We start from the raw sequence: 24,395 nt of genomic DNA on the forward strand, positions 1-24,395 counted from the left end.
CACCACCACAATTCAATACAGCTCGCACATCTGGACTATGATAACCACGTTTGGACTTGTCTTTTTTCACAGTTTTATTGAAAAAGCGATTTGAAACCAATACAACTGGCCTCTTTGAAGTTCGTAAGCGACAAAGCAGACATCAAATAATATCGCCGGATTATACTGAACATGTTCAACATCATGTAGGGGTGGTGTGTGCCGCGATGGGAAAAGTAACCTCCTCGATCTAACACTGACACGCTTATCTGGCGCGCGAGTACAACTTTGGAAATGGCACGTATTATCGCAAAAAACATGACTCGGAATAAAAGTAAGAAGACAGAAATCTCATCAAGCGATCGATATACTTTAACCTAAAAATACGGGCTTCAGCGACCACAGGGCTCAGCCTTATCACACGACGGGTTATATAATACAGCTAGACAACTCCATGGGGTTGTCATAAGTTGGCACCTGCGAGGGACTGGGGATCCGATCGCCAGCAGTATCTTCTCACAGTACATTCATGATCGACGGTTTTTATTAACCACGGTGTTTACGAGCGCAGAATTTCAGATTTGTATATATTCAATGTTTCTTTTTAGCACATTTAAGAACTTGGTAATGAGCTAGGACATTATGAGGCAAAATTAAAAGCGGGTCGTTGCCACATTTGAAATAAAGACGCTTGGCGGCACGGACATACAACACTGACTTGGTTCAGCGACATGTCCGGGCCACAAGGCGGCCGAAGTCCTCATCAGTGACTGCTTTAAAATATGACCAATATGTTCAGTCAGTCAATCCTATATAACTTATGTTGCAACATGATGCCGATTAGAATTCTGAACCTGAAGAAGAAAAAAAATATGTTCTTTTGAGTCCAAACTTGAAATTTACACATACATACAAAGGGAGGATAACAGGCATCACATATCTTGTCAGTCCACAGTTCATTCCTGAAACGAACTCCCAATTGTCTATTATATATCGAATCCTCGTTTATACTCTGCTCTCCACTGAAAGCTCATTTTCTTATCACTGACCCAAAGTTTGGGCACATTCGTTTTCAGCCGAGAAAAACCGTTATCTTTCTTTTTTCTGTCCCGCTACTAAGAATGGTCCATTATTTTCCCCTTCTCATTTACAAGATCAAAACCGTTGGTCTTGAACGGGCACCTTTATTTTTGGTGAGTAACAATGGGAAAAATTTAAAGGTACTGAACTTGTCAAATCCAGGTGCATGGAGCCCCTGGGGCTTTTAGTCATACCTCAGGCAGCTATCCGTTAGAAGAACTACCAAGTTCCATTGACTTGCACCCAAAGAGTCAAGAACTGCGATTTTTTTACGAATTAATTTCGTACTCGGACCCGGCTGGTCTTGGCCTATTTTTGGATCTAAATTGAGATCAGGTAGAACACCACATCATGCACAAAAAGACACGTCACTAGCAAACTATGTCAGACGTCATCATGAGTTTGTGTAAAACAAAATGGAGGCCGGAATCACGAACTCCGACCAAACACCACGTAATAACTAGGTTAATTTATGCACTCGCGTGAACAAGAAACTGTCGAGCTTCACAGATGTCGTCGTTGGGTAGTTTTGGGTTTGTTTTACTTTCTTTATTTGGTGTTTAACGTCGTTTTCAACCACGAAGGTTATATCGCGACGGGGAAAGGGGGGGGGGGGGGGGGGGGGGAGATGGGATAGAGCCACTTGTTAATTGTTTCTTGTTCACAAAAGCACTAATAAAAAAATTGCTCCAGGGGCTTGCAACGTAGTACAATATATGACCTTACTGGGAGAATGCAAGTTTCCAGAACAAAGGACTTAACATTTCTTACATACTGCTTGACTAAAATCTTTACAAACATTGACTATATTCTATACAAGAAACACTTAACAAGGGTAAAAGGAGAAACAGAATCTTTCTTTCTTTATTTGGTGTTTAACGTCGTTTTCAACCGTTCAAGGTTATATCGCGACGGGGAAAGGGGATGGGATAGAGCCACTTGTTAATTGTTTCTTGTTCACAAAAGCACTAATCAAAAAATTGCTCCAGGGGCTTGCAACGTAGTACAATATATGACCTTACTGGGAGAATGCAAGTTTCCAGTACAAAGGACTTGACATTTCTTACATACAGAAACAGAATCCCTTAGTCGCCTCTTACGACATGCTGGGGAGCATCGGGTAAATTCTTCCCCCTAACCCGCGGGGGGTGGGTTTATTTTACTACCATAGGAGGATTTTTGAACTGTAAATGCACTCAGCTGCAACAAAAACGCAAAACGAAGGCTGTGAGCTGCACTGTGCCTTTAAAGAAAACCAGAGTTCCTTACTCTTATATCTTTATCCACTGACGTCATGTACTTGTACGTTACCGATTATTTTCTGTTTGTGTTAGTAATTCTCCTATCGTTAAGAAAAATGCAGGAATTAGTACCGATTATTTTCTGTTTGTGTTAGTAATTCTCCTATCGTTAAGAAAAATGCAGGAATTAGACAAAGTCTGTACACACACACACAACACACTGACGTTTATCTATCACAAACTCAGAATAAGCACAAACTACACCACGGTTATATCGAAAGAGATAGAAAAAAAAAGAGAGCTAGAGATTTACAATTCATGTACATGATCCATAAAAAAGGGGAAACAGATTTCAACACAAACTTTAAAAAGAAAAATACACGATTGTACAAAGTTATTGTCAATATTCTCAACATAGTATTAGTAATCACATCACTGGAACTGAGAACACAACTCAAATAATCACACAAGTATCTACAAGCGATCTGTACAATTACAGGCTCCTGACATAACTTCTTCCTGTCATAATTATCATAACGGACAAATCGTCTCGGGAAGTATTTGTGTCATGATTGTAGGATGGGAAGGACGAAAACCAACAACCACAACTCGGCCACAAACTAATACTGAGTCAAATACAAATCTCTCTGTTCTGCACTGTACATATACTTTGACACGACGCGCCATCTTTCCAATAGACGATGATGTTTGGTAATAACTGTCGGGTTTTCATGAGTTCCCTACCCTTGCGAATACTGGGGCAAACAAACCCACGTGACAGTGAAATCACGCGAAGGACCGACATCCCAGTGAAATCTAGCTCCGATCTGTGCTTTCTGCACTGTCCGATCAATATTACACTATGAATGACATTGCCTTTTCCTTGCGCCATAACAGTTTTTCAAAACAAATGTCTTTTTCTTCTGGCTTTGAAGCGTCTGTCCAGCTTTTACGTGTAATTTCTCTTGTTGAACTACATGTATTGCAATCTTTTCCCTGTCCACGTTTGAAGTTAAGTCCTTTAAATCTGTATTATGATTGTCTGCTGTTCACCTGCATGCTTATCTCCTGAACAACAATCATGCACGTCATTCACATTTGCTTTGTCTAGAACTTTTTTTTATTCTAATTTTAGCGTCTGATCAACCGTATTTAGTTCCCTTCCATAGCCTGATCTCGGTTGTGGTCTCCTGCTGTACCAGCTTCAGTCTCACTGGCACATTCGCCTGTCTTTCCTTTAGCCTCAGACCTGATCGGTGTTGTAAAGTCAACCTCGTCTGTGACTTCTGTCTCTTGATCCTGTACTGGCTTTTCAAGTACTGTAACTGAAGGCTCTCCACTAGCCTCATCCTTATCTTCTACAGCTTGACTCTCGGGTTCATCAGCTACAGTAATGTCAGACGACTTATTGATATGTCCATGTTGGTCTTCAGACCCATGTACAGGCTCATATGTTTCACTACAATCTTGGACATCATCTTTGGCAGGATTGGGACCATCTCCACCTTGAACACACTCTGCGCTGTCATCACCTGCTTCTGTGCTGGTTGCACAGTCCCCCTTCATCTTGCCTTCCTGGGTGTTCATCTCTTCGTTGCCAACAACTTCTTCACAATCAACTCCGACCATGTCCCTTTCCAGCCCATCTTCATCAGGTTGAGAATCTGGAGCATCTTGATTGTGTCCTTTTTTCAATTCATCTAATTCTTTAGTGTTGTCTCGAGTGAAACCACAATCGTCAATTTGCTCATGCGCATCAACGGCTTGACCTTCACTTTGTTCAAGATTATCATGACTGTTCAACCTTGGGGCCTCATCTACACAAGTGCTTCTTTGAGTTTGCTCTGGTAAAACCTCTTTGTGTTCTTCTCCAGGGAACACCGTCTTCTCTGAAATCGTTCCATCTTCCGGGATAAGACAGACCTCATCTTCACTGTCTACAAATCCTTCCCCATCTGTGTTTTTGATCACAGTCAACTGCTCTTTCTGCAAATCTTCAGACCTTGCGCCATCAACCTCGTCTTTGCCTGTAGCAACCGTTGTGTCATCCCTCTGGAGAGCTTCAAAAACATTTTCTGAATGGAACCGTTGGGTTTCTTTTTGGATATTTTGTCTGGTCTCAGACATTCCTTCAGGAGTACACGTGGTATTCTCCATGAATGGATCCCTATTTGTATCCTCCGCCGGTCCATCTGTCATATCACAGAGATGCTCAGGTGTGTCTTTTTGCTCATCTAATTGCTCTTTATGTGCCCTGCTCTCAATGTCCTCTCCTGTGGTTTCTTTCTGTTCATCCAATTGCTCTTTATGTGCCCTATTCTCAACGTCCTGTCCTGGGGTTTCTTTCTGTTCATCCAATTGCTCTTTATGTGCCCTATTCTCAACGTCCTGTCCTGGGGTTTCTTTCTGTTCATCTAATTGCTCTTTATGTGCCCTGTTGTCAACGTCCTGTCCTGTGGTTTCTTTCTGTTCATCCAATTGCTCTTTATGTGCCCTATTCTCAACATCCTGTCCTGGGGTTTCTTTCTGTTCATCTAATTGCTCTTTATGTGCCCTGTTGTCAACGTCCTGTCCTGGGGTTTCTTTCTGTTCATCTAATTGCTCTCTATGTGCCCTGTTGTCAACGTCCTGTCCTGTGGTTTCTTTCTGTTCATCTAACTGCTCTTTATGTTCCCTGTTCTGAACGTCCTGTCCTGGGGTTTCTTTCTGTTCATCTAATTGCTCTTTATGTTCCCTGTTCTGAACGTCCTGTCCTGGGGTTTCTTTCTGTTCATCTAACTGCTCTTTATGTTCCCTGTTCTCAACGTCCTGTCCTGGGCTTTCTTTCTGTTCATCTAATTGCTCTCTATGTGCCCTGTTCTCAATGTCATCTCCTGTTATGTCCACAGCATTTCCATCTGTCGGGGTAAAGAGTTCTGTTGGTCTCAAGTAATCATCAATGTCATCCTTCACATCACCATGGCTACTACCAATCAGACTAGTTGTATCTTTTAATGATTCTCTGTCTTCTACTTGTCCCCAAGGTTGAACTTTGACACGTTCCACAGCAGGTTGGACCTCTGTCTGAGCATCAGAAACTATATCACTATGCTCACTCACTCTCAAGAATGCAGCCTCGTTTAGGAAGCCACTGTCTCTTGCTGTGCCAATGTCCTGAAGACCACCACTATCGCTTTGGTCAAACTGACTCCCCTCAATCTTATCCTGCTTTGTGTTTGCTTGGATCTCATGTGTGTTTATTTCCTCTGCATGATCATCCACAACACCACTTTCAGAACTGACAGTACTTTCTTTGTCCAGTCCGATTTCAGCACTTGAATCTACTGGGGCTTCATCCCCCGAGCGTGCACCTATAGCTGAAGGCTCATCTGGAGCTCCTTTTGTCACTGTACTTTCTTCCTTTCCATGGGAGAGACTTTTACTGGGATCCAGTGCTGCTTCTTCCGATTCTTGAGCATGAACGTCTTTGCCGACAAACATGTCATCAGTTGTAGAAATATGGATCTCTTCATCACCCCTGTTGTCATAGCTCTGATCCCTGACCATTCCTTTTGCTCCTTGGTTGGCACTTAGCACATTGCTGCCTGAGGGTTCATTTACCACATCTGTAGGATATGTGGTTTCTTCTTGTGCGGTTTGTGACATGTCTTTAGATGTACAGTCATCAAGTTGTGAGTGTTCATAGCTTTCTTCTCCACACTCGTGAAGTTGTAAAGCATCAGCATCATCAAAGAGAACGTCACAGGATGAGCAACCAAAGAATGTCTTGGTTTGATCACCGAATGTATCCTCAGAACTGGTTTGGTCCACATTTACCTCCGATGCAGCAGCTCCAGGTTGCTCGTGGAGTTCCAAGTGCTTCTCAAAGAGCTTTCCATTGGTGAAAACCTGATTGCACATCTTGCACAGCTTGGTGCGCTTGGAATGAAGCTTCCAAAGATGCTTCCTGATTGAATGGGGTGAAAACATTTTCAAGCAGACTGGGCACTCCACTGGCTGTGCTTGACTAGCTTTCTGGAAACCTGGTTTGGATGAAGGACACCCTGATGCAGTATCTTGGGACTTTGTGCAAGAATGCAGAGCCAAAGTATCTTCATCGGTGAACACGTCACTGCAAAACTGGCAAGTCAAAACGTTACCTTCAGACATAATGTCAAAAATATTCAACCTTGGCTTTTCAGCGACATCAATCTCTATCTCAAACTCTGCAGTTTCCGCTGCTGGGTCTTCTGTATGCTCTTGCATATGTCTTGTCCACTCGCGAGCTATGTGAAAGCCCATGCCACATGCTGTACATCTGTAACGACATTCCTTCTTTGGTATTGGCAACCCAGATGTGCTAGATCCAGGCTCTGAAATCTGTTCTTGTTGAGAATTTGAAGAGGTCTCACAATTCTCCACTTTGACAGCAGGACAACTATGCCCATAAAGAGACTCTGAAGATGGAAATCCAGTCTTACATCCCCAACACCGATATGGCGACAACCCTGGATGGAACATCCTTATGTGGTTTAGCAAATTCTGGTTCTTGCTGAAGGTTTTCTGACAGAATCGATATCGGCATTGGAAGAGCCCAGATATTCCATCATGTCTTCGTTGTGTGTGTCTTTTCAATGCCCTGACATCAGTAAAGCACTCTTTGCAAACGTTACACAGACAGAGCTTTCTTTTAACAACGGCAGGTTCTGAAAACGTGTGGTTGCTGTTGGTAATGTTGTAAACAATGTCTTCTTTGCTCAACTTGTGGTTGATCTCAAGGTGCCGTTTAACATTGTGCCGCCAAATAAACGTTCTCTCACACATGGGGCAAGGAAAGTTGCTTCTGGATTTTCCTGATGAGCTTGTTTTTTTCTGGTTTGCTTTTGAACCACACTTTTCAGCATGGGAAAGTAACGCCGCTCTATGGGAAAATATTTTTCCACATTTGCTGCACTTTCTTGTGCCCAATCTTAAATCCTGGTAACTTTCAGGATGGAATCTCTTGATGTGCGCGCGCAGGGATTTACGTAAGACAAACGCAATGCCACACAGTTTACACTTCCAAGGCTTCCCAGGAAGATTTGATCCCTGCTTCACACTCACAGCCTTGTTTGGCGTTTTGTTGTGATAAATGCGCGTGTGCCGATACAGATTAGAGAGCAGAGAGAAACTCTTGCTACACTTCAAGCACTGGTGAGAACTTGCCGTCGTCACAGGAACATTGCATTTGTGAGCAAGTTTGTAGTGGACTTTTAAGCCTTGGTGTGTTTTTAACTCTTTGCCACAGGTTTTACACTGAAGTGATGACTCTGTGTTCTCAATCACCTCTGATCCATGGGCCTGCCGGAAGTGTCGAAGCATGTTTTTCTTTGAAGCATACTCAGATCCACATATGCGACACACAGTGTCTCTACCTTTAGTACCCACTGGAACTTCTGGCTTGAACTTGACAGAGGACACACTGTCTTCCATCCTGGATACATCTTCAGATGAAGGTCTTCTCTTTGTTCCCATGGAAGCCAATGCAGCCGGCAAGGACATGCCATGACACAGTCTGTAGTGAGAAGCCAACCCTTGCTTTTTGTGGAACATCTTGGCACAAATCCTGCAGGACAAGAATTTTGTGACAATTGATGTACGAGAATGATGGGAAATTTTCATGTGTTGTAACAGCTTCTTTGTATTGCTGAACATTCTTCTACACACTTTGCAAACATGCTTAGCGTAGGGCTCAGGGCGACTATGCTCAATTTTCAAATGTTGCTTCATCAGCTTTGAGTCGCCAAACTTTTGACTGCATACTGTACAAGCAACCACAGTGCCATCTTTATGGTCACGCACATGATGTTCAAGATCAGAAAATTGTTCAAACTCACTGTCACAGTACTTGCAAATCATTCGTGAGCGGCCTTCGTGCATAATTTGAAAATGGTCAAAAAGGTACTCTTTCTCTGCAAAAGCTTTCTTACATAACCCACATGAATACTTGTGAGTGTGATAGACAACATGCCTCAAAAGTTGAGATCGATACTGGAATTTAGTCTGACAGACATGACATTCCAAGGAGTCACCCTCCAAACTGCTAGTTACATCCGAGTTGTGCAAAATGCCAGCAGCACCCTGTGAGCTGTTTGATGCCTTGAAGCGTGTAGAAGCACTTGGAGCAAGGCTTGAGTCTAATTCAGAGAGAACAGAGTCACATTTTGTCTCTTGATGGGTTGTTAGCTGTATGGAGCTTGCAAAAGTAGCTTCACAGTTTATGCATTTGAATGGCTTCTTCTGTGTGCACCGCCTGAATGCGCTGGGACAAATCAGAGCTCCATGAAAAGCTGCCAAGCAAGTCTTGCAGTTGTATGGTTGAGATGCAGTCTCCAGTGAAACAAGGGATACTCTGGCCTGTAACAGAAAATTGTTTAAACTTGTTAACAAGCTTACTAAAAATTCCACGAAGGGGAAAATGTAATTTCATACATGAACAAGAAGAGCAAATGCTCCTACATCTCGCCTTTGTCACACATTCAAATCAACAGTAAATTAACTGCTTCCATAGCTCCATAAACTTTTAAGAAAATTATAATTTATAGTACTTATCAAACCGACTGTGACCTTGGAATTTGATGGAGATCAGCCACACTTGTATCATGCCTCAAAGGTCAACAAACTCCAAAAGTGTGCGAAGGTTCAAAGCCATAGCTTCATCAAAAACAATATTTTTTCCATTTACCTGAGACGTCAATCAGCGTTTGGAGGCCGTCAAATCATGTGACTGAGTGATATGAAAATGTCAGAGTATGTACTTTTTAATTCTATGCCCAAACAAACTTAAAAAAACAAAAAAAACAATTGTAAATAAATGTTTCTATCTCTCCTAAACATAACCCGGCTGTGACCTTGAAAGCACAAGGGCATGCAGTCACACAGACCCTTCCACACACACACAAACAGAAGACTTAAAATGTAACCTTTCACACACATAACCATCTTTGAGTTTGAACTTACCTCTTCCAAGTGTCTTCTAGACACAGTCACAGTTATGAATTCTGCTTCCACACGAAGTTTCTTCACAGGCGGAACATGCACTGGGGAGTCTGCTCTTTGACTTCTCCTAAAAGCAGTCTTCTGACGGCTCCTGTAGTAACTGGATGCTTGCATTTGTGCTTCTGAAAAGTCTGAAGTGAATGAAGATTCAGAAACAAGGCTTGATGACGAGTATCTTCTCTCCTTTGGGCTTCCCCTGTGAGCGACGTCTGGATCTCGTCCTGTGGATGATGCTGGTGACAATGGTCTTTTTCTGTCACTTAATCTGCTTGACGAAGGACCAGCTCCTGCTGGTGACTGTCGTTTCTTGGAGGGAGATGGTCGCCGTGGCTTTGGTGGCAGTTTTGGGTGAACAGGAAAGTTAATTTTGCCTGTTTTAGACAGCCCCTCACTTGAAAGAATGTTGAAAGTTTCTGAAGTTGCCTGCTTCCCTGGAGCTTTTGAGGACTTTGCAGCTGTTTCTATCAGTCTTCCTTGGGCAAGTGTTGGCTGAGGCTGGGTGGTGGAAACTGCTGTTCTCTGAACTTTAAGTTGCGCAGGCAAACTGAGAATGCCCGAGTTAATGTCTTCTTCTTGCTGCAAATGAAGTGCATAATGCTCACTGAAGAGTTCCAAGTCTGTGAAACTTAGTCTGCATTTTAAACAGTTCTTCATGTACAGATTGTGAACGGTTTTTAGGTGAGACCTTACAGATCTCTGCTGAATCCGAATGGCACATTCTGGGCAATCCATCGGTTCACCGCTCTTTTCGTAGCAAGTGAAAATTTTCCTTGATGTTTGTGGCCGAGATGCATTTCCTGATGTGGCAATCCTAGGAACAGAAGAAGATTTTTGTGCCGCCTGAACTGTCCCGATGCCTTTTGGAGAAGCAGCTGCTGACGTTTTAGTTGGTCCTGTGCTAACCTCTTGGGCTGCTTTGCCAGCTTTCTCTGGGCCAAACTTTACCTGCAGAACATTGCTCTTCCCACTGGCTTCACCCTTGATGCTGGATTTTGTTGCAGCTGGTGTTGACTGCTTTGCAGTGGATTTTTTGGCAACCTGTGAGACAGTTTTGTTGGCTGATGCTTTAGGTGTTGTTGACTTAGTCGCAACATTATTTGTAACCTTGTTTCGAGGAGTTGTAGACTTTTTTGCAACTCCAGCCGAGCCAGCTGGCTTCTGTGTTGTTGATTTCTTTGCAACATTGGGCAAAGGATTGACACCTCTAGCATAGCCTAGAAGCCTGTTTAAGAGACTTAGCTCTGTTTGAATAGGCTCAGATTTGATTTTTGTTTGACCAGTCAGTTTACCGTCATATGGAGTGTCTATGTCAATTACGTCCTCATTTGAATCTGAGTCTTTACTGTTTGACGGGATGAAGACACCTTTTGGCACAGAAGGCTTCTGCATCTTGCCGCTTTGCCATGGTCTGCTTGGTCCTTCACGGTTCCCTGAAGATGTTCCAACAGCCCCCTCTCCACCATCCACCGCCACCGGATGTGTGGCATTCCTGGACGAAAAACTCTTCTCTTCCTCATCAGCTACATCAGCTACCCCATCTATGTCCAAGTACACCTCAAACTCTGTCGTCTCAGGCAACTCCACTTTCACAAAATCTGCCATCACGTGTCAAATGGCAAGCAACTCTTGTTTGGTGTGGTTGCCAGTGTCACTTCATGGCAGAGAGAGAAAAAAACAGAAAAAGAAGTATCAGTGGTAGCCATCCAGTAGCCAATCAGGTCACTGATCCGCATGTAGCAAGGAGCTGGGATACCAATTTCCCATCTGAAACAAACAAAAACATATAAACTTTAAACAAACAAAAACATGTCAACTTTAACTAACTACAAATCAACTAGAAATTATACAGTCTGGGCTAGTTCTGTTTGGTCAGCATAAGTCTTAACTTGCGGGAACCAAGGGCAAAAATAAACTGCAAGTGCAAGTCTGCTGAAATCAATTCAATGGAGTTCCAAAATGATTAAAACTTCAGTTAAAAGACTGTTGATCGAACGCACAGTCACCAGATACTGTAGCAACTACCAGTCTCTTTGGTTGTTTAAAGGTGCAGTCTTTTTCGTGTAAAGAACTCGGCTCACCATCTCAGATCTTGCCAGGTGTTTGCTTGGGATAAGAGCATCCCTTTACTTGTGGACACATACACAAATCAATTGCCTGGTTGTTGTTTATACAGAGTGAAAAATACTTTCTTATTGTTAATTGGCACTTGTGTCAATCTGCAAAATCAACTCTTCCCAAAATTCTGACTCTGTAAAGGAAGCATTCAGGATGTTGTATTTAGGTTTATCCTACATAGCGTCATCCTTTCTTTCTTTATTTGGTTTTCAACCGTTCAAGGTTATATCGCGACGGGGAAAAGGGGGATATGGGATAGAGCCATTTAAATTGTTTCTTGTTCACAAAAGCACTAATCAAAAAATTGCTCCAGGGGCTTGCAACGTAGTACAATATATGACCTTACTGGGAGAATGCAAGTTTCCAGTACAAAGGACTTAGCATTTCTTACATACTGCTTGACTTTCTTTATTTGGTGTTTAACGTCGTTTTCAACCACGAAGGTTATATCGCGACGGGGAAAGGGGGGGAGATGGGATAGAGCCACTTGTTAATTGTTTCTTGTTCACAAAAGCACTAATAAAAAAATTGCTCCAGGGGCTTGCAACGTAGTACAATATATGACCTTACTGGGAGAATGCAAGTTTCCAGTACAAAGGACTCAACATTTCTTACACACTGCTTGACTAAAATCTTTACAAACATTTCTTTCTTTATTTGGTGTTTAACGTCGTTTTCAACCACGAAGGTTATATCGCGACAAGGGAAAGGGGGGAGATGGGATAGGGGAAAGGGGGGAGATGGGATAGAGCCACTTGTTAAGTGTTTCTTGTTCACAAAAGCACTAATCAAAAAATTGCTCCAGGGGCTTGCAACGTAGTACAATATATGACCTTACTGGGAGAATGCAAGTTTCCAGTACAAAGGACTAAACATTTCTTACATACTGCTTGACTAAAATCTTTACAAACATTGACTATATTCTATACAAGAACCACTTAACAAGGGTAAAAGGAGAAACAGAATCCGTTAGTCGCCTCTTACGACATGCGGGGTGCAGAGAAATAAGGATGTGGAAAAGAAGACTTTTGGTAAGTGAAATAAAGGTGATGGATCCAGTCAGGTAGAAATAAGACAACAAGAAAAGAATTGGAAAACTGCAGGGAATAGTAGGGAGAGTTTTCTTGGAAGGAAATATAGGTGAAAGGACTGGTAAGGCAGAAATAAGACAAAAGAAGAGAAGTAAAGGGGTGGGGTAGCTCTGTTTAAACGCTCCCGCCGCGTGAAGGCGACCCCATGGGAGCTTTACAAACATTTGACTATATTCTATACAAGAAACACTTAACAAGGCTCAAGCCATGAGCCTTGCGTTTAAAGCGACCTTGACGGAGAAGTCGAGCATCATCAGAAGAACGAAGGGTGCAAGAGGGAGTGTAGAGGGAGACCAGTTCAGAAAGATAGGCAGGTGCCGATTCAGAGATGATATTGTAGCAGAAGCAGGCAGCTTTATACCTAATACGTTCAGATACAGGAAGCCAGTGAAGTTCTTTCATGAGAGGAGTGCAGGGTTGTCGATGCTGTGCTCTGAAAATGAGACGTGCAGCAGAGTGTTGTACTTTTTGCAAGGGTTGGAGAGTGGAGTCAGGGCAGCCTATGAGAAGGGAGTTGCAGTAATCTAATCTGGACAGAATGCAGAAGCGAAGGCTGCGAGGGTTGACTTCGCGATCCGGAAGGACCGGAAGTCAGTGCCACATCCTGCAACAGCCGCCGTAGCGTGCCTGCGCGGACGGATCATCACTTCCGGCGAATGCCGGAAATGCGGCAGCCGAAACCGACTGCCGCTGCTGTTCGAGCAAGTCCAGGTCCTCGAAAGGGTACGCCGGAAATGAAAGATCAGCATGGTACCGGGCGTGACCCGATGCGAAAGAACCGTCTCCCGAGGAAGAACGTCCAGGCGCCTCACGAGGGCTATCGGACCAGTTCTGCTTACCAGCCAAGCCCCCCGCGGAGGCGGAAGCCGAAGAGGAAGGACGCTGATCCAAGGCGGAAGTGGAAGGCAAAGACACGGAAGCCAAAGCCCGGACATCACTGCCAGCGGCCGGAAACGCCAAACTGCTGGAGACGGAACGCTGGAACTCTGCCTGCACCATGCTGCGGATTTCCGGAACAAGTGTCTTCAACAGAGAGGAAACCAACGCACCCTGAACAGGCGCTACCAACGAGGACGAAATCACCGTTGTAGAAACTGGAGCAGAAGTAACAACAGCGCTAGGCGCCGAAATAGAAGCAGAAGTAGCAACAGCGCTAGGCGCCGAAATAGGCACAGACAACAAAGTGTTACGCTCTTGGTCTGTAACAAGCAAAACCGCTTTGGAAGAGGAAGACTTAGATTTAATTTTCCCCTTGGGATCAGATTTTCCTCGGCGCTTGTCTGAGTCAGACATGCTGGCAAATCAAACGTAAACCACGCGAAAAATTTACTGAAAACGCAAGTCGAACAGACTGAAAGCCCAGTAAATACACAAACTCTCGCGGAAATAAAAAAAAATAGCTAAGCTTGCCAAACTAGCAAAGAGGCACGCACAGCTACTACCAATGTTAAACAAGTTAGCAAGCTAACTCACAACAACAAAATGGCGAAACACGCAAGTCACTGACACACAAGTCCGAAAAACGGACAACGTACAGTAACGAAAACAGCGCAAACAACCAACAACAAAACGGGAACGAGCTCACCAAACTGTAGGAAAGGCGAGCGGATAAGCTGGGTAACGTGGCCGGCAGGTGTCATCAAACACAAGAGCAGCCACAGAGCGTTCAAAACGTGAACCGTCCTCTCCGAGTAAAAAAGACGTATGAAGGTAGGCACGTGGTGCTATAGGAAGTGACGTGGCACACACCGGTATGGGAGGTAACTCCCAGTGTGCTGGCCCATTACCAAAGCTACTTTCACTTTCGTTTTGGTTTATTGTTTGTTTATTTGTTGCTTAACGTCCAGTCGACTACGCAGAGCCATATCAGGACGAGGAAGGGGGGGATGAAGGGGGCCACTTGTCAAGCGATTCCTGTTTACAAATGCACTAACCCATTACTTGTGTCCCAGCAGGCTTTAGTAAAACTAAATTAATACCTACTGGAAGATTACCAGTTTCCAGTATGTTAAAATAGGCTTAACCTATCTACTGCTGGACTTACATCAGAACACTAACAGATTAAACTATACATGAATCGCGAGACAAGCGGCAAGAGAAGAGATTTTTGGAAAAAATACAGGTGAATGAGCAAGAAGGCAGAAAAAAGAAAAGAATTCATGAAGAAAAAGAGAGCATGACAGGAAAGAGGAACCAAAAATCTACCTAACAGCAATCTAGAAAGCTCCTGCGGTTCCAAAAACAGGAGGGGCCTTTAATTTCATAACCGCAGTGCCCCACTGCGGGATTTCGTTTTGGTGATGGGGTTGCTTCCCTTTAAAGTTTTTAGCCGGGTAAGCGTTTTTCAGTGATAAGCATCTCAAGTGACTCAATGCTAATGTGATTCGGAGTAAGAATATGTAATTTAATGGCAGATTAGCAAACCCTTTAAGTGTTCAAAGCTCTAGCTTCAAAAACACATGCAATAACATCAATATTATTGTTAGGTTATTATGAATTGAACATGACCCCATGTGACCCTAAAACTTGACGAGGGTCAATCAAACTTGGGTCAAGTCGGGAGATTATCAAACCCTGGAACTGTGCAAGGATTCAAAGCTCTAGGTTCAAAAATATCCGAGACAACCTCAACGTTACATTTTTATTAAACGAAAATGACCACGCTTTGACCCCAAAATTTGACAAGGGGTCAACCAAACTGGGGTCACTTTGTGAGATCATCAAACCCTATCGGGAGATTATCAAACCCTATAAGTGTGCAAAGTTTCAAAGGTCTTGCTTGAAAAACATTCGAAATAACCTCAACGTTAAGTTTTTATGAAACAAACATGACCCCACTATGACCCCAGAATTTGACGAGTGTCAACCAAACTGGGGTCACTTCGTGACATCAAACCCTTTTAGTGTGCAAAGTTTCAAAGGTCTTGCTTGAAAACCATTCGAAATAACCTCAACGTTAAGTTTTTATGAAACAAACATGACCCCACTATGACCCCAAAATTTGACGAGTGTCAACCAAACCGGGGTCACTTCGTGACATCAAACCCTATAAGTGTGTAAAGTTTCAAAGGTCTTGCGGGAAAAACGTTCGAAATAACCTCAACGTTAAGTTTTTTTGAAAGAAACATGACCTCACTGTGACCCCAAAATTTGACGAGGGTCAACCAAACTGGGGTCACTTTGCGACATCATCAAACCCTATATGTGTGCAAAGTTTCAGAGGTCTTGCTTGAAAAACATACAAAATAACCTCAACGTAAAGTTTTTTGTCCACGGACGGCCAGCCACTAATCCACTTGGGGGACAAATCATGTATCCTCACCGAAGAACCCAGATGGTGCAATCTGGTGTCATCTGAGCTCCAAGTTTGCCATTAAAATCTGTTTTTAGAATCAGAGTTTTTAGTACCAATTTTTGCTTTTTTGAAGAAAAAATATATATACATGTATTATATATGGTTTAAATTTGTAAGAAAATTGATCTGTTGAGACAAACAGGAAAATGTAACTTGTAACACAATCTGTGCAATCTGGTTTACTTTTAAACATAACAGTTCAAGTAACTGAGGCGGGCGGTAGCAGTGCGTGAACAAGGTACGGACAGTTTTCGCGGGCTTTTGCGCGGTGCTTTTTTTGTGTGCCTCCCCTCTTTATTTTTTTGGCGGACACTTTTGCTTTTTCGGCGGAACAAAAAAATAATTCGGCGGAAATCCGCCGTTCGGCGGACAATTCCCATGCCTGTCATTGGTTAATAACAGGATATTGGATGATTATTTTCCCGTGGGTAGCTTCCCTTTGCTGCACAATATTTACATATGTTTTAGACCAATGAACGCTGGTATGCATATTCGGTGCGGATACATGATTTGTCCCCCAAGTGGATTAGCGGCTCGCGAACGAAGATTCGTCCAAATGATGGATAATAACAACCTGCAGCGGACGGAAGCTGAAAACTAAAGGCACATAATAGTTCAAACAATCATTCAACTGTATTTATTTGACCTTACACAGACAGTAGGAAGAGGCAAACCGTCTTGAACAATATTTTTCCCCAGGAAGTGACTCCAAGAACACAGAAGACTCGAAGGTGAGTGACAGACCTTGTAGTGTTTCTGTGATAGTAGTAGTCCAGTGGATGATACCTTCCGCCTGTGGCTTAACAAAGAGATTATGTGAATGTTCTGATGCTGCTGCTGCGGCAGTGCATGGAACAAGCAGGTTTTGTGAGATACATTTAATCATGCACTGTAAGTGCAAGGGGAGCAGGAGAGACCTGATGAAGGAGATGCCTTCACCGATTCATTAGCAATAAAAAGTGACCCTGGTAGTGGTACTCTTGCTGCAAGTTTCTCTTGACACAGCCTGAACACCAAGACTGAAACCAGTACAGTGGAACCCCCCCCCCCCCCCCCCCCCTTAGCCAGAAGTGGTGGTACAATGTATCTGGCATCTGCTTTGAATGTGCACCTGACCACAGTTAAAGGCAAAGATCGGGAGGAATTTTTATGCAAGTACGAAGATTTGATTAATGGCATCCAGATGCGCAACTGACACTCACACCCTCTATCCAGCAAGTGTCTGGAACTGTTTAGATAAACAGTAGTATGGTGGTATCTCTGATTACTGGACCGAGAAAAAAAGGGGAAGTCACTGTTTCGCAGTGTCCGGAACTCAGTGTGTGTGTGTCTGTGAGTGTGTGTGTGTTTCAGTCTTTTTGTGTGCGTATTTGTGTGAGTCCATGTATGTTTGTATTTGTTGTGTAACAATTGTATGCATTCTTTTACACTGTTCTAAAAACTCATATTCCGAGCAGTGATAACTTTTGTCAATGTGTCATGTTTTTATCCATTTTGCTGCCCAGAAGGAACAGAAGGAAAAGTGTGACCCATGTTTTTTGTCCACCAAAAAAAATCTGGAAAATAAGATTTTTGCAAATGAAAGTAAACAACCATACAGTGCTTGTGCAAAGAGTATTTCTTTGGTCTGTATTAGCCTGTAAGGAGAGGTAAATCTTTTTTATTTGATTTATGACCTTGTTACCACCCCGCCCCAACCCCTCTTTTTGACCCATTTATAATAAAGTGCAGCATAAAAAAATATGGTCTCTATAGCTACTACGATGATACTCAGAAAATGACGAAGAATAAGTTGAAATCGTTTTTGGGTCGTTTTATAAAAAAAGAAATTTAATTACAATTTTCTGATTTTTAATGACCAAACTCATCAATTAATATTTTAGACTCCAAGCTGAAATGCAATACCAAAGTCCGGCCTTCGTCGAAGATTGCTTGGCCAAAATTTCAGTCAATTTAATTGAAAAATTAGGGTGTGACAGTGCCGCCTCATCTTTTACAAAAAGCCGGATATGACGTCATCAAAGACATTTATCCATAAAATGAAAAAAAAAGTCTGGGGATATCATTCCCAGGAATTCTCATGTAAAGTTTCATGAAGATCGGTCCAGTAGTTTACTCTGAATCGCTCTACACACACACACACCATGACCCTCTCGATTTCCCCCTCTATGTTGAAACATTTAGCCAAAAGTTGACTAAATCAGTAAATGTAAAAAGAAGAAAAACAAAAACAGTCGATCCGATGCAATGTGCTAAGCAACGCGAAGAAAAATGTCACTCTGGCAAAACAGTTACATTATAAACATTTCAACACTGCTTATGATATTAAACAAACAAACTGTGAACACTTCAACAATACATCAAAATTAATCCTTCTGTACAGTACGGACCACAGACGATCAAAAGCGAATTGCTGATCAGGAAAACTGAACACGTCCCGCACAAACAATGGCCCATGCAAAGCGCTCGCAGACTGAAATTGGAGACGGCCTGTAAATTAGCCTGTGGGCATAGGGAAGCTGGGTGTTGATAACTAATGATAACAGACTTGGAGGAACGAGTCGTGGAGGAAGAGTCGCTGTAGCACATACAAGACATTCTTTCAAAACTGCGGCTTTAACCACCTTCACTCAGCACCATTTTGCTAACTAGAAGTATAATACCCAGTGGAAATGCTGACAGGTATATCTGACACAAATACCACTGGTAACCTCTTGAGAAGAAATTAGAAATTAGTCGCCAGGCAATTTTCAAAACTACCCTCCAGCCTGCAAACCAGCTCTCATCCGAAGACCATGCATGGTGCACCTGCATCAGGCCCAGTATCACATCAACTGGAACTGGCGGCTATGCTGACACATTCTGATGAGAGCAGAACTGAATGTCCAGGGTGGACCAAGCGTGATGGTATGGGGCCAAATCAGCCTTAATTAAACTCTGGGATCTGTGATTGTCTTGATCCTGGTCAAGGGAATTGCATCACAACACAGCTCTACATAGATCACATTATACAACCTCATGCTGTGCCATTTTATACAACCTCATGCGTGCCATTTTTGCAAGGCTCATGGAACCTTTGTCCTACTAAACATCCACAGTCATCCACATACAGCCAGGATCACCCAAGACTAGTTCCACATCATCAAGACCATGGCCTGGCCCACCCTCAAAGCCAAGCCTGGGTCAATACTCAACATCCTGAGGGATGTCATCAACTGACTTTTCCACTCCATGGCTGCCAATGGCATCAATACCTGGTATGCTGAGGTTCATTTCTTAGATGAACAGTTCACCTTCATTTTGATTAGTTTGCCCTGTTTCAATGTCTGTTTAATAAGATATTTACTTTTCAAATTTGGAGCAAACCAGTTTGTAAAGAAATCACTTTTTTTAAGCTTGGTATAGAATTCTTTCTTCCTGTTAAAGATCAGTTCCAAATGGATTTGAGTCTGTAGACATATTACTTTTAGTATTATCAGGCATTGCCTCGATGTACAGCTCCAGACTTATTATTATTAAGCATCCAGAACCTTTTGCAACTGACTAAGAAGGGCTTAGATCAGAACTAATGGAGTACAGAACTTTAGATTCTTCAAGCATTACATTGAGTACATCTCTACTGTACTGTGAGTGATACTGACTGTAATAGTAATACCTCTTAAAGCTGAAGAGTACCAATGAAACTATTTTTTTAAAGAGAGGGCACAAGGCAGCTCCGATCCATTTGTACCTACCCTGGATACAGTCCATTGATGTGATTGTGAGTGCCTTACCAGTCCTACCCAAGTCTCCTACTGCACACCCGAGTGTTTGTCAAGTGCTAAGTTTGACTTCAAACCTTGAACCAGTCACTTCTGCCGAAAGCAAGCCACTGCGAAAGTTTCTTTTGTGCACTGTACATACAGCACGGTGACTAAAGTTAGACTTATACCTTGTTGAAAAGCTTGGCCTTTTTAAAGGGGCACGCCAAGAAGACTTAGGAAGGACAGTTGGAAGACACACGCGCATATCAAGGGACAGTATCAACGGAAGCCAAAGATGGATTAGAGATGCATTATGTCCTTTCTTCATTCATAAGCCACTTAGTTTTATCGGTATTCTTCAGCTTTAAGTCGAGAGAATTCATGACACTATGTGTGAATTCAGAAAAGACAACTATATTTTTCTAAGATAAATTTAGATTGATTCATGCAACTTTAGAGCATGAGACCTTCTCTGCTAGTGCTATCCGTAACTGTAACCATTCAAACAATGTGTACAAGTTAGGCATTACTGCCTAGCATGCAAATTCCATCAAATGGCTAAAAACCTAACCTTTGACTGAGCAAGGAGATGACAGTCGGGCCTAGCTGAGAGTGAGACATAATAATGTGGTGACCCAACCTTCCTTTCACCCTTTCCTGTCTTGCTTGGTGACCTCACAATATAATTATGTAATTATTGAGTGGGTGAGTGCCAGCTGTATCTCAACAGTGAATGCCCAGTTACTAAGTTAGTTATGAGTATGAGTATGACAGTACGAGTCCAAGGGTAGGGCGGATGGTGAGGTGAAGGAAGATGGGATGTCCACACTACGCGCCTCAGTTCTATACCAAATATTGCATCCTCATTCGAGGAAACTGCACCACGCTATTCTGCCCATCTGTCTGACTTTCAATTTCATCCTCGTCTCCAAAGCATGCAGACTGACACGAAGAGATGTAAGTTCCACCGACCGGCCCTTCACTCTTCAGGCTCAGGCATTTCAAAACGCTGGACTCAAGATTGTATAATGCTGAATGATTGAGTGGGAGAGTGCGTGATGTTGAGGAAGATAAGTATACCCTGTTTGTCACTCAGAAAACTACTGGGTAAGCTTAATGCCTTTTCTGCCAAAGGGCCAAAGGCTGGTGTGAATCATTCAATCAACCAAGTGGTCAAAACCCACTCAGAATTTTCAATATTCTGTAAAAGAGGCCGTATGTATATCCCGAGTTGTGAGGCATAAAATGGTAACAAAAGCAATAACAATGGTTGCTTTCTCTGGTTGACTGTACAAAATTGACCGTTGCACCTTTCCTGAACCATCCAGTTCCAAAAGCTCCGGTCGAGACAATCGGAACCCATTTGGCTTTCCTGGCATCTCTCTCAACCATAGCAAGCAACCGTAAAAATCAATAGGAAAACATTTCCAGTAAACTTCTATGAACATATCTACTTTCTTTTGACGACAGAAAGTCTTCAGTGTGAATGGATGTTAATGGATTCTAAATTAGACCCGAGCCTCGCAATGAAAGTAGCAACGCTCTAGCTGTCGCACTGCGTGCGGCACGGCTAGGTCAAGTGCTATTAGTATTAGAACACCTCATCCTTCTTGCAAGTTTTGTTTTCCAAAAGGCTAAGCTTCGTACAATGACACATTTTCACCTAGCATGGTGTGAACTTTATACTTACGCTGTGGTATTTGGCTGACATAGTCGAAGTCTCCGATTCCTCCATATCAAGCATCGCTTCCGGGAATCGCACACGAACGCGCAATTATTCTCAAATGGTTTGTAAGCGATTGTGACATGCGATGCTTTAGGCTAGTACGCCGAATGCAGACAGAATCGGCCGAAGCAATATATGGATAATTTAGTTTGTCGTGGTCTTTTTTGTACTGTAGCCGTTGCTGATATTAAAAAAAAATTGTAATAAAACTAAAGTTTAACTGCGAGTGTAAGTGCAGAATGACGAGGACCAGAAATGGTCATGGCTCCCAAAAGCACTGTTTTTCCGTTTTGGGAGTCGCTTTGAGTGTTTTTTTGCGAACATTAGGCCAAAAAAAAAAAAATTGTCTGTTTAGGGTAACATGACCAAAAAAAGTAGGGTCGGTAGGTAGGTAGGTTTTTTTTTTTTTTTTTTTTTTGTGTTTTTTTTTTTTTTTGTTGGCTGAACATTCACTTCTTATATTTGATGAATACATGTTTCAAAACTAACGTATAAATAAAACAGAGATAAAGGGAGAGAAAGAAACGCCAAGTCTCTTTTTAGCATTTTTACCTCTTTTTTTTTTTTCTTTTTTTTTTTGAAATCAAAAAAAAGTTTTTGGGTCGGCGCCAAATCGATAGGGTCGGTCGGGTTACCCTAAACAGACAATTTTTTTTTGTGGCCTTAATAGCAAACCATTGGACAGTATTAAATCGGAATTTTGGTCCGCTGTGTTGAAGGCATGGCTTGATAACAATCAAGTCGATAATAATGGTAATTCTGTTTCCGGTTTGTTGTGGAACAACAAAGATATAATTTGTCAAGGAAACCCACTCTTTTTTGCGGATTGGATTAAAAGTGGTATAATGTATGTGAGCGATGTGTGTGAGAATGGACGTTTTTCTACCCATGAAGAAGTGTGTGAAAGAACTGGCTACACTGCAAATAGATTGCTTGAGTACAATGTTGTTCGAATAGCTGTACATATCCTTTTAAGAAATGTCGATATAAACGATGTAAATTGTTCAGTCTGTGACATTCCGACCTTCTGTGGGAAAAAAGTTAAATCAGTAAAAGAAATTCGAAAGATTCTGGTAGGAAAACAATACAGCCAACCCTGTTCAGAAGGATTTTGGAGAAGAAAATTAGGATTTGAAATTGACGAAAAGAATTGGAACTTAGCAGCCACTGTCACCAGTGAAGTTCGATTACGTGTACTGCATTGGAAAATATTGCAAAACATTTATCCAACTAATATTTTATTGTGTAAAATGAAAGTGAAGGCTGATAAAAACTGTACATATTGTAAGGATGAACTTGATGTATTGGAGCATTTTTTCTTTGAGTGCCCAACAGTGCTCAGGTTTTGGAAATATATTGAAATGTACATTTTAGTAAACATTGGTGAAAGAATTAGGTTGAATGTTACAGATGTGCTTTTTGGTATAAAAAGTAACAGCAAAAATATGAAGAAGATTAATCACATTATTTTAATCGCAAAAATGTGCGTAAGCATTTTTTAAAAAACCGATTCACGATTAACACTGGAAATTATTTTTGGAAATCATGTTGTTTTGAGATTTCGTTAGTCTGAAGTTTTATTAATTAAAAACAAATTATTGTTTATTTTCTTTGATATAATGTAAAGACAGCCATACATTATGATGCGAATATTGTTTTAAAAAAATGATCAATATATGATGACATATGATCATTTTGATGCTACACATGTTGACACGTATATTTTTCACGTATGACTATTTTTAGTCCTTTTGTATAATGTACAAGTTTTTCTGAACCGCATGTAAATGAGAGAGTATGTGTGCAAACAGAAAATACAGTTACCATGTTTGTTTAAAAAAAAGAAAAAAAGAAAAAAAAAAGAATGACGAGGATTCTTCACTTTTCCCAGTGTGCGATTGATAGATGTAAACGTCTGAACATTCTCCAGTCAGGTGCCTGTGGTGGCGAGCAGCATGTGTCTTTTTACTATGCCGTAACATTGTTTCGCAGCATTCCTCTTTGATGATAATTTTGACGATACAGTTAGCTTCTGCTGAAGTACTGCTGGTGCATGTCAGCAATTAAAAAAAAAAACAAGTCGCGTAAGGCGAAAATACAACATTTAGTCAAGTAGCTGTCGAACTCACAGAATGAAAGTGAACGCAATGCAACGCAGCAAGACCGTATACTCGTAGCATCGTCAGTCCACCGCTCATGGCAAAGGCAGTGAAATTGACAAGACGAGCGGGGTAGTAGTTGCGCTGAGAAGGATAGCACACTTTTCTGTACCTCTCTTCGTTTTAACTTTCTGAGCGTGTTTTCAATCCAAACATATCATATCTATATGTTTTTGGAATCAGGAACCGACAAGGAATAAGATGAAATAAATGTTTTTAAATTGATTTCGAAAATTTAATTTTGATAATAATTTTTATATATTTAATTTTCAGAGCTTGTTTTTAATCCAAATATAACATATTTATATGTTTTTGGAATCAGCAAATGATGGAGAATAAGATGAACGTAAATTTGGATAGTTTTATAAAAAAAATATTTTTTTTACAATTTTCAGATTTTTAATGACCAAAGTCATTAATTAAATTTTAAGCCACCAAGCTGAAATGCAATACCGAAGTCCGGGCTTCGTCGAACATTACTTGACCAAAATTTCAACCAATTTGGTTAAAAAATGAGGGTGTGACAGTGCCGCCTCAACTTTCACGAAAAGCCGGATATGACGTCATCAAAGACATTTATCAAACAAGAAGAGCAAACGCTCGATCGAGTCACTTTCGCAGTTCTGAATATTATATGAGGCATCAGATGGACAGGAAGAAATTGCTATTCACAACACAATGAGTCACGTTCACATAAAATTTGAGCCCGGTCACTTTTATAGTTTCCGAGAAAAGCCCAACGTTAAGTTGTGTGTTGCCGAACAGAAAAGGCTAGTTATCTCCCTTGTTTTTCTGATAACGTTCGTAAAAGGCTACAGATGTAAATACTTTGATGTAAAGAATAATCCTACAAAGTTTCAATCACATCCGATGAACTTTGTCAAAGATA

At 41.8% G+C, this 24,395-nt stretch overlaps 1 protein-coding gene across 1 annotated transcript; it reads right to left on the reverse strand.

Moving 5' to 3' along the window:
* Positions 1-56: 56 nt before the first annotated feature.
* On the reverse strand, positions 57-22,007 carry LOC138959405 (uncharacterized). Its single transcript, XM_070330873.1, has 3 exons — positions 21,312-22,007; positions 9,279-11,081; positions 57-8,675 (listed from the first exon to the last, which is right to left on the reverse strand). Exons 2-3 carry the CDS (start codon positions 10,917-10,919, stop codon positions 3,453-3,455), a joined length of 6,864 nt encoding a protein of 2,287 aa, XP_070186974.1. The 5' UTR covers positions 10,920-11,081; positions 21,312-22,007; the 3' UTR covers positions 57-3,452.
* Positions 22,008-24,395: the final 2,388 nt, after the last annotated feature.

The sequence above is a fragment of the Littorina saxatilis genome, linkage group LG2 (assembly GCF_037325665.1).
Source record: "Littorina saxatilis isolate snail1 linkage group LG2, US_GU_Lsax_2.0, whole genome shotgun sequence".
Lineage (NCBI taxonomy): Eukaryota > Metazoa > Mollusca > Gastropoda > Littorinimorpha > Littorinidae > Littorina > Littorina saxatilis.

What these genes read in the sequence shown, in the direction of transcription:
- LOC138959405 (XM_070330873.1), bottom strand. Translation starts at nt 10,919, where the DNA reads ATGGCAGATTTTGTGAAAGTGGAGTTGCCTGAGACGACAGAGTTTGAG. An exon ending in CTAGAAGACACTTGGAAGAG is followed by an intron (nt 8,676 to 9,278) that starts GTAAGTTCAAAC and finishes TTTCTGTTACAG; the next exon opens with GCCAGAGTATCCCTTGTTTC.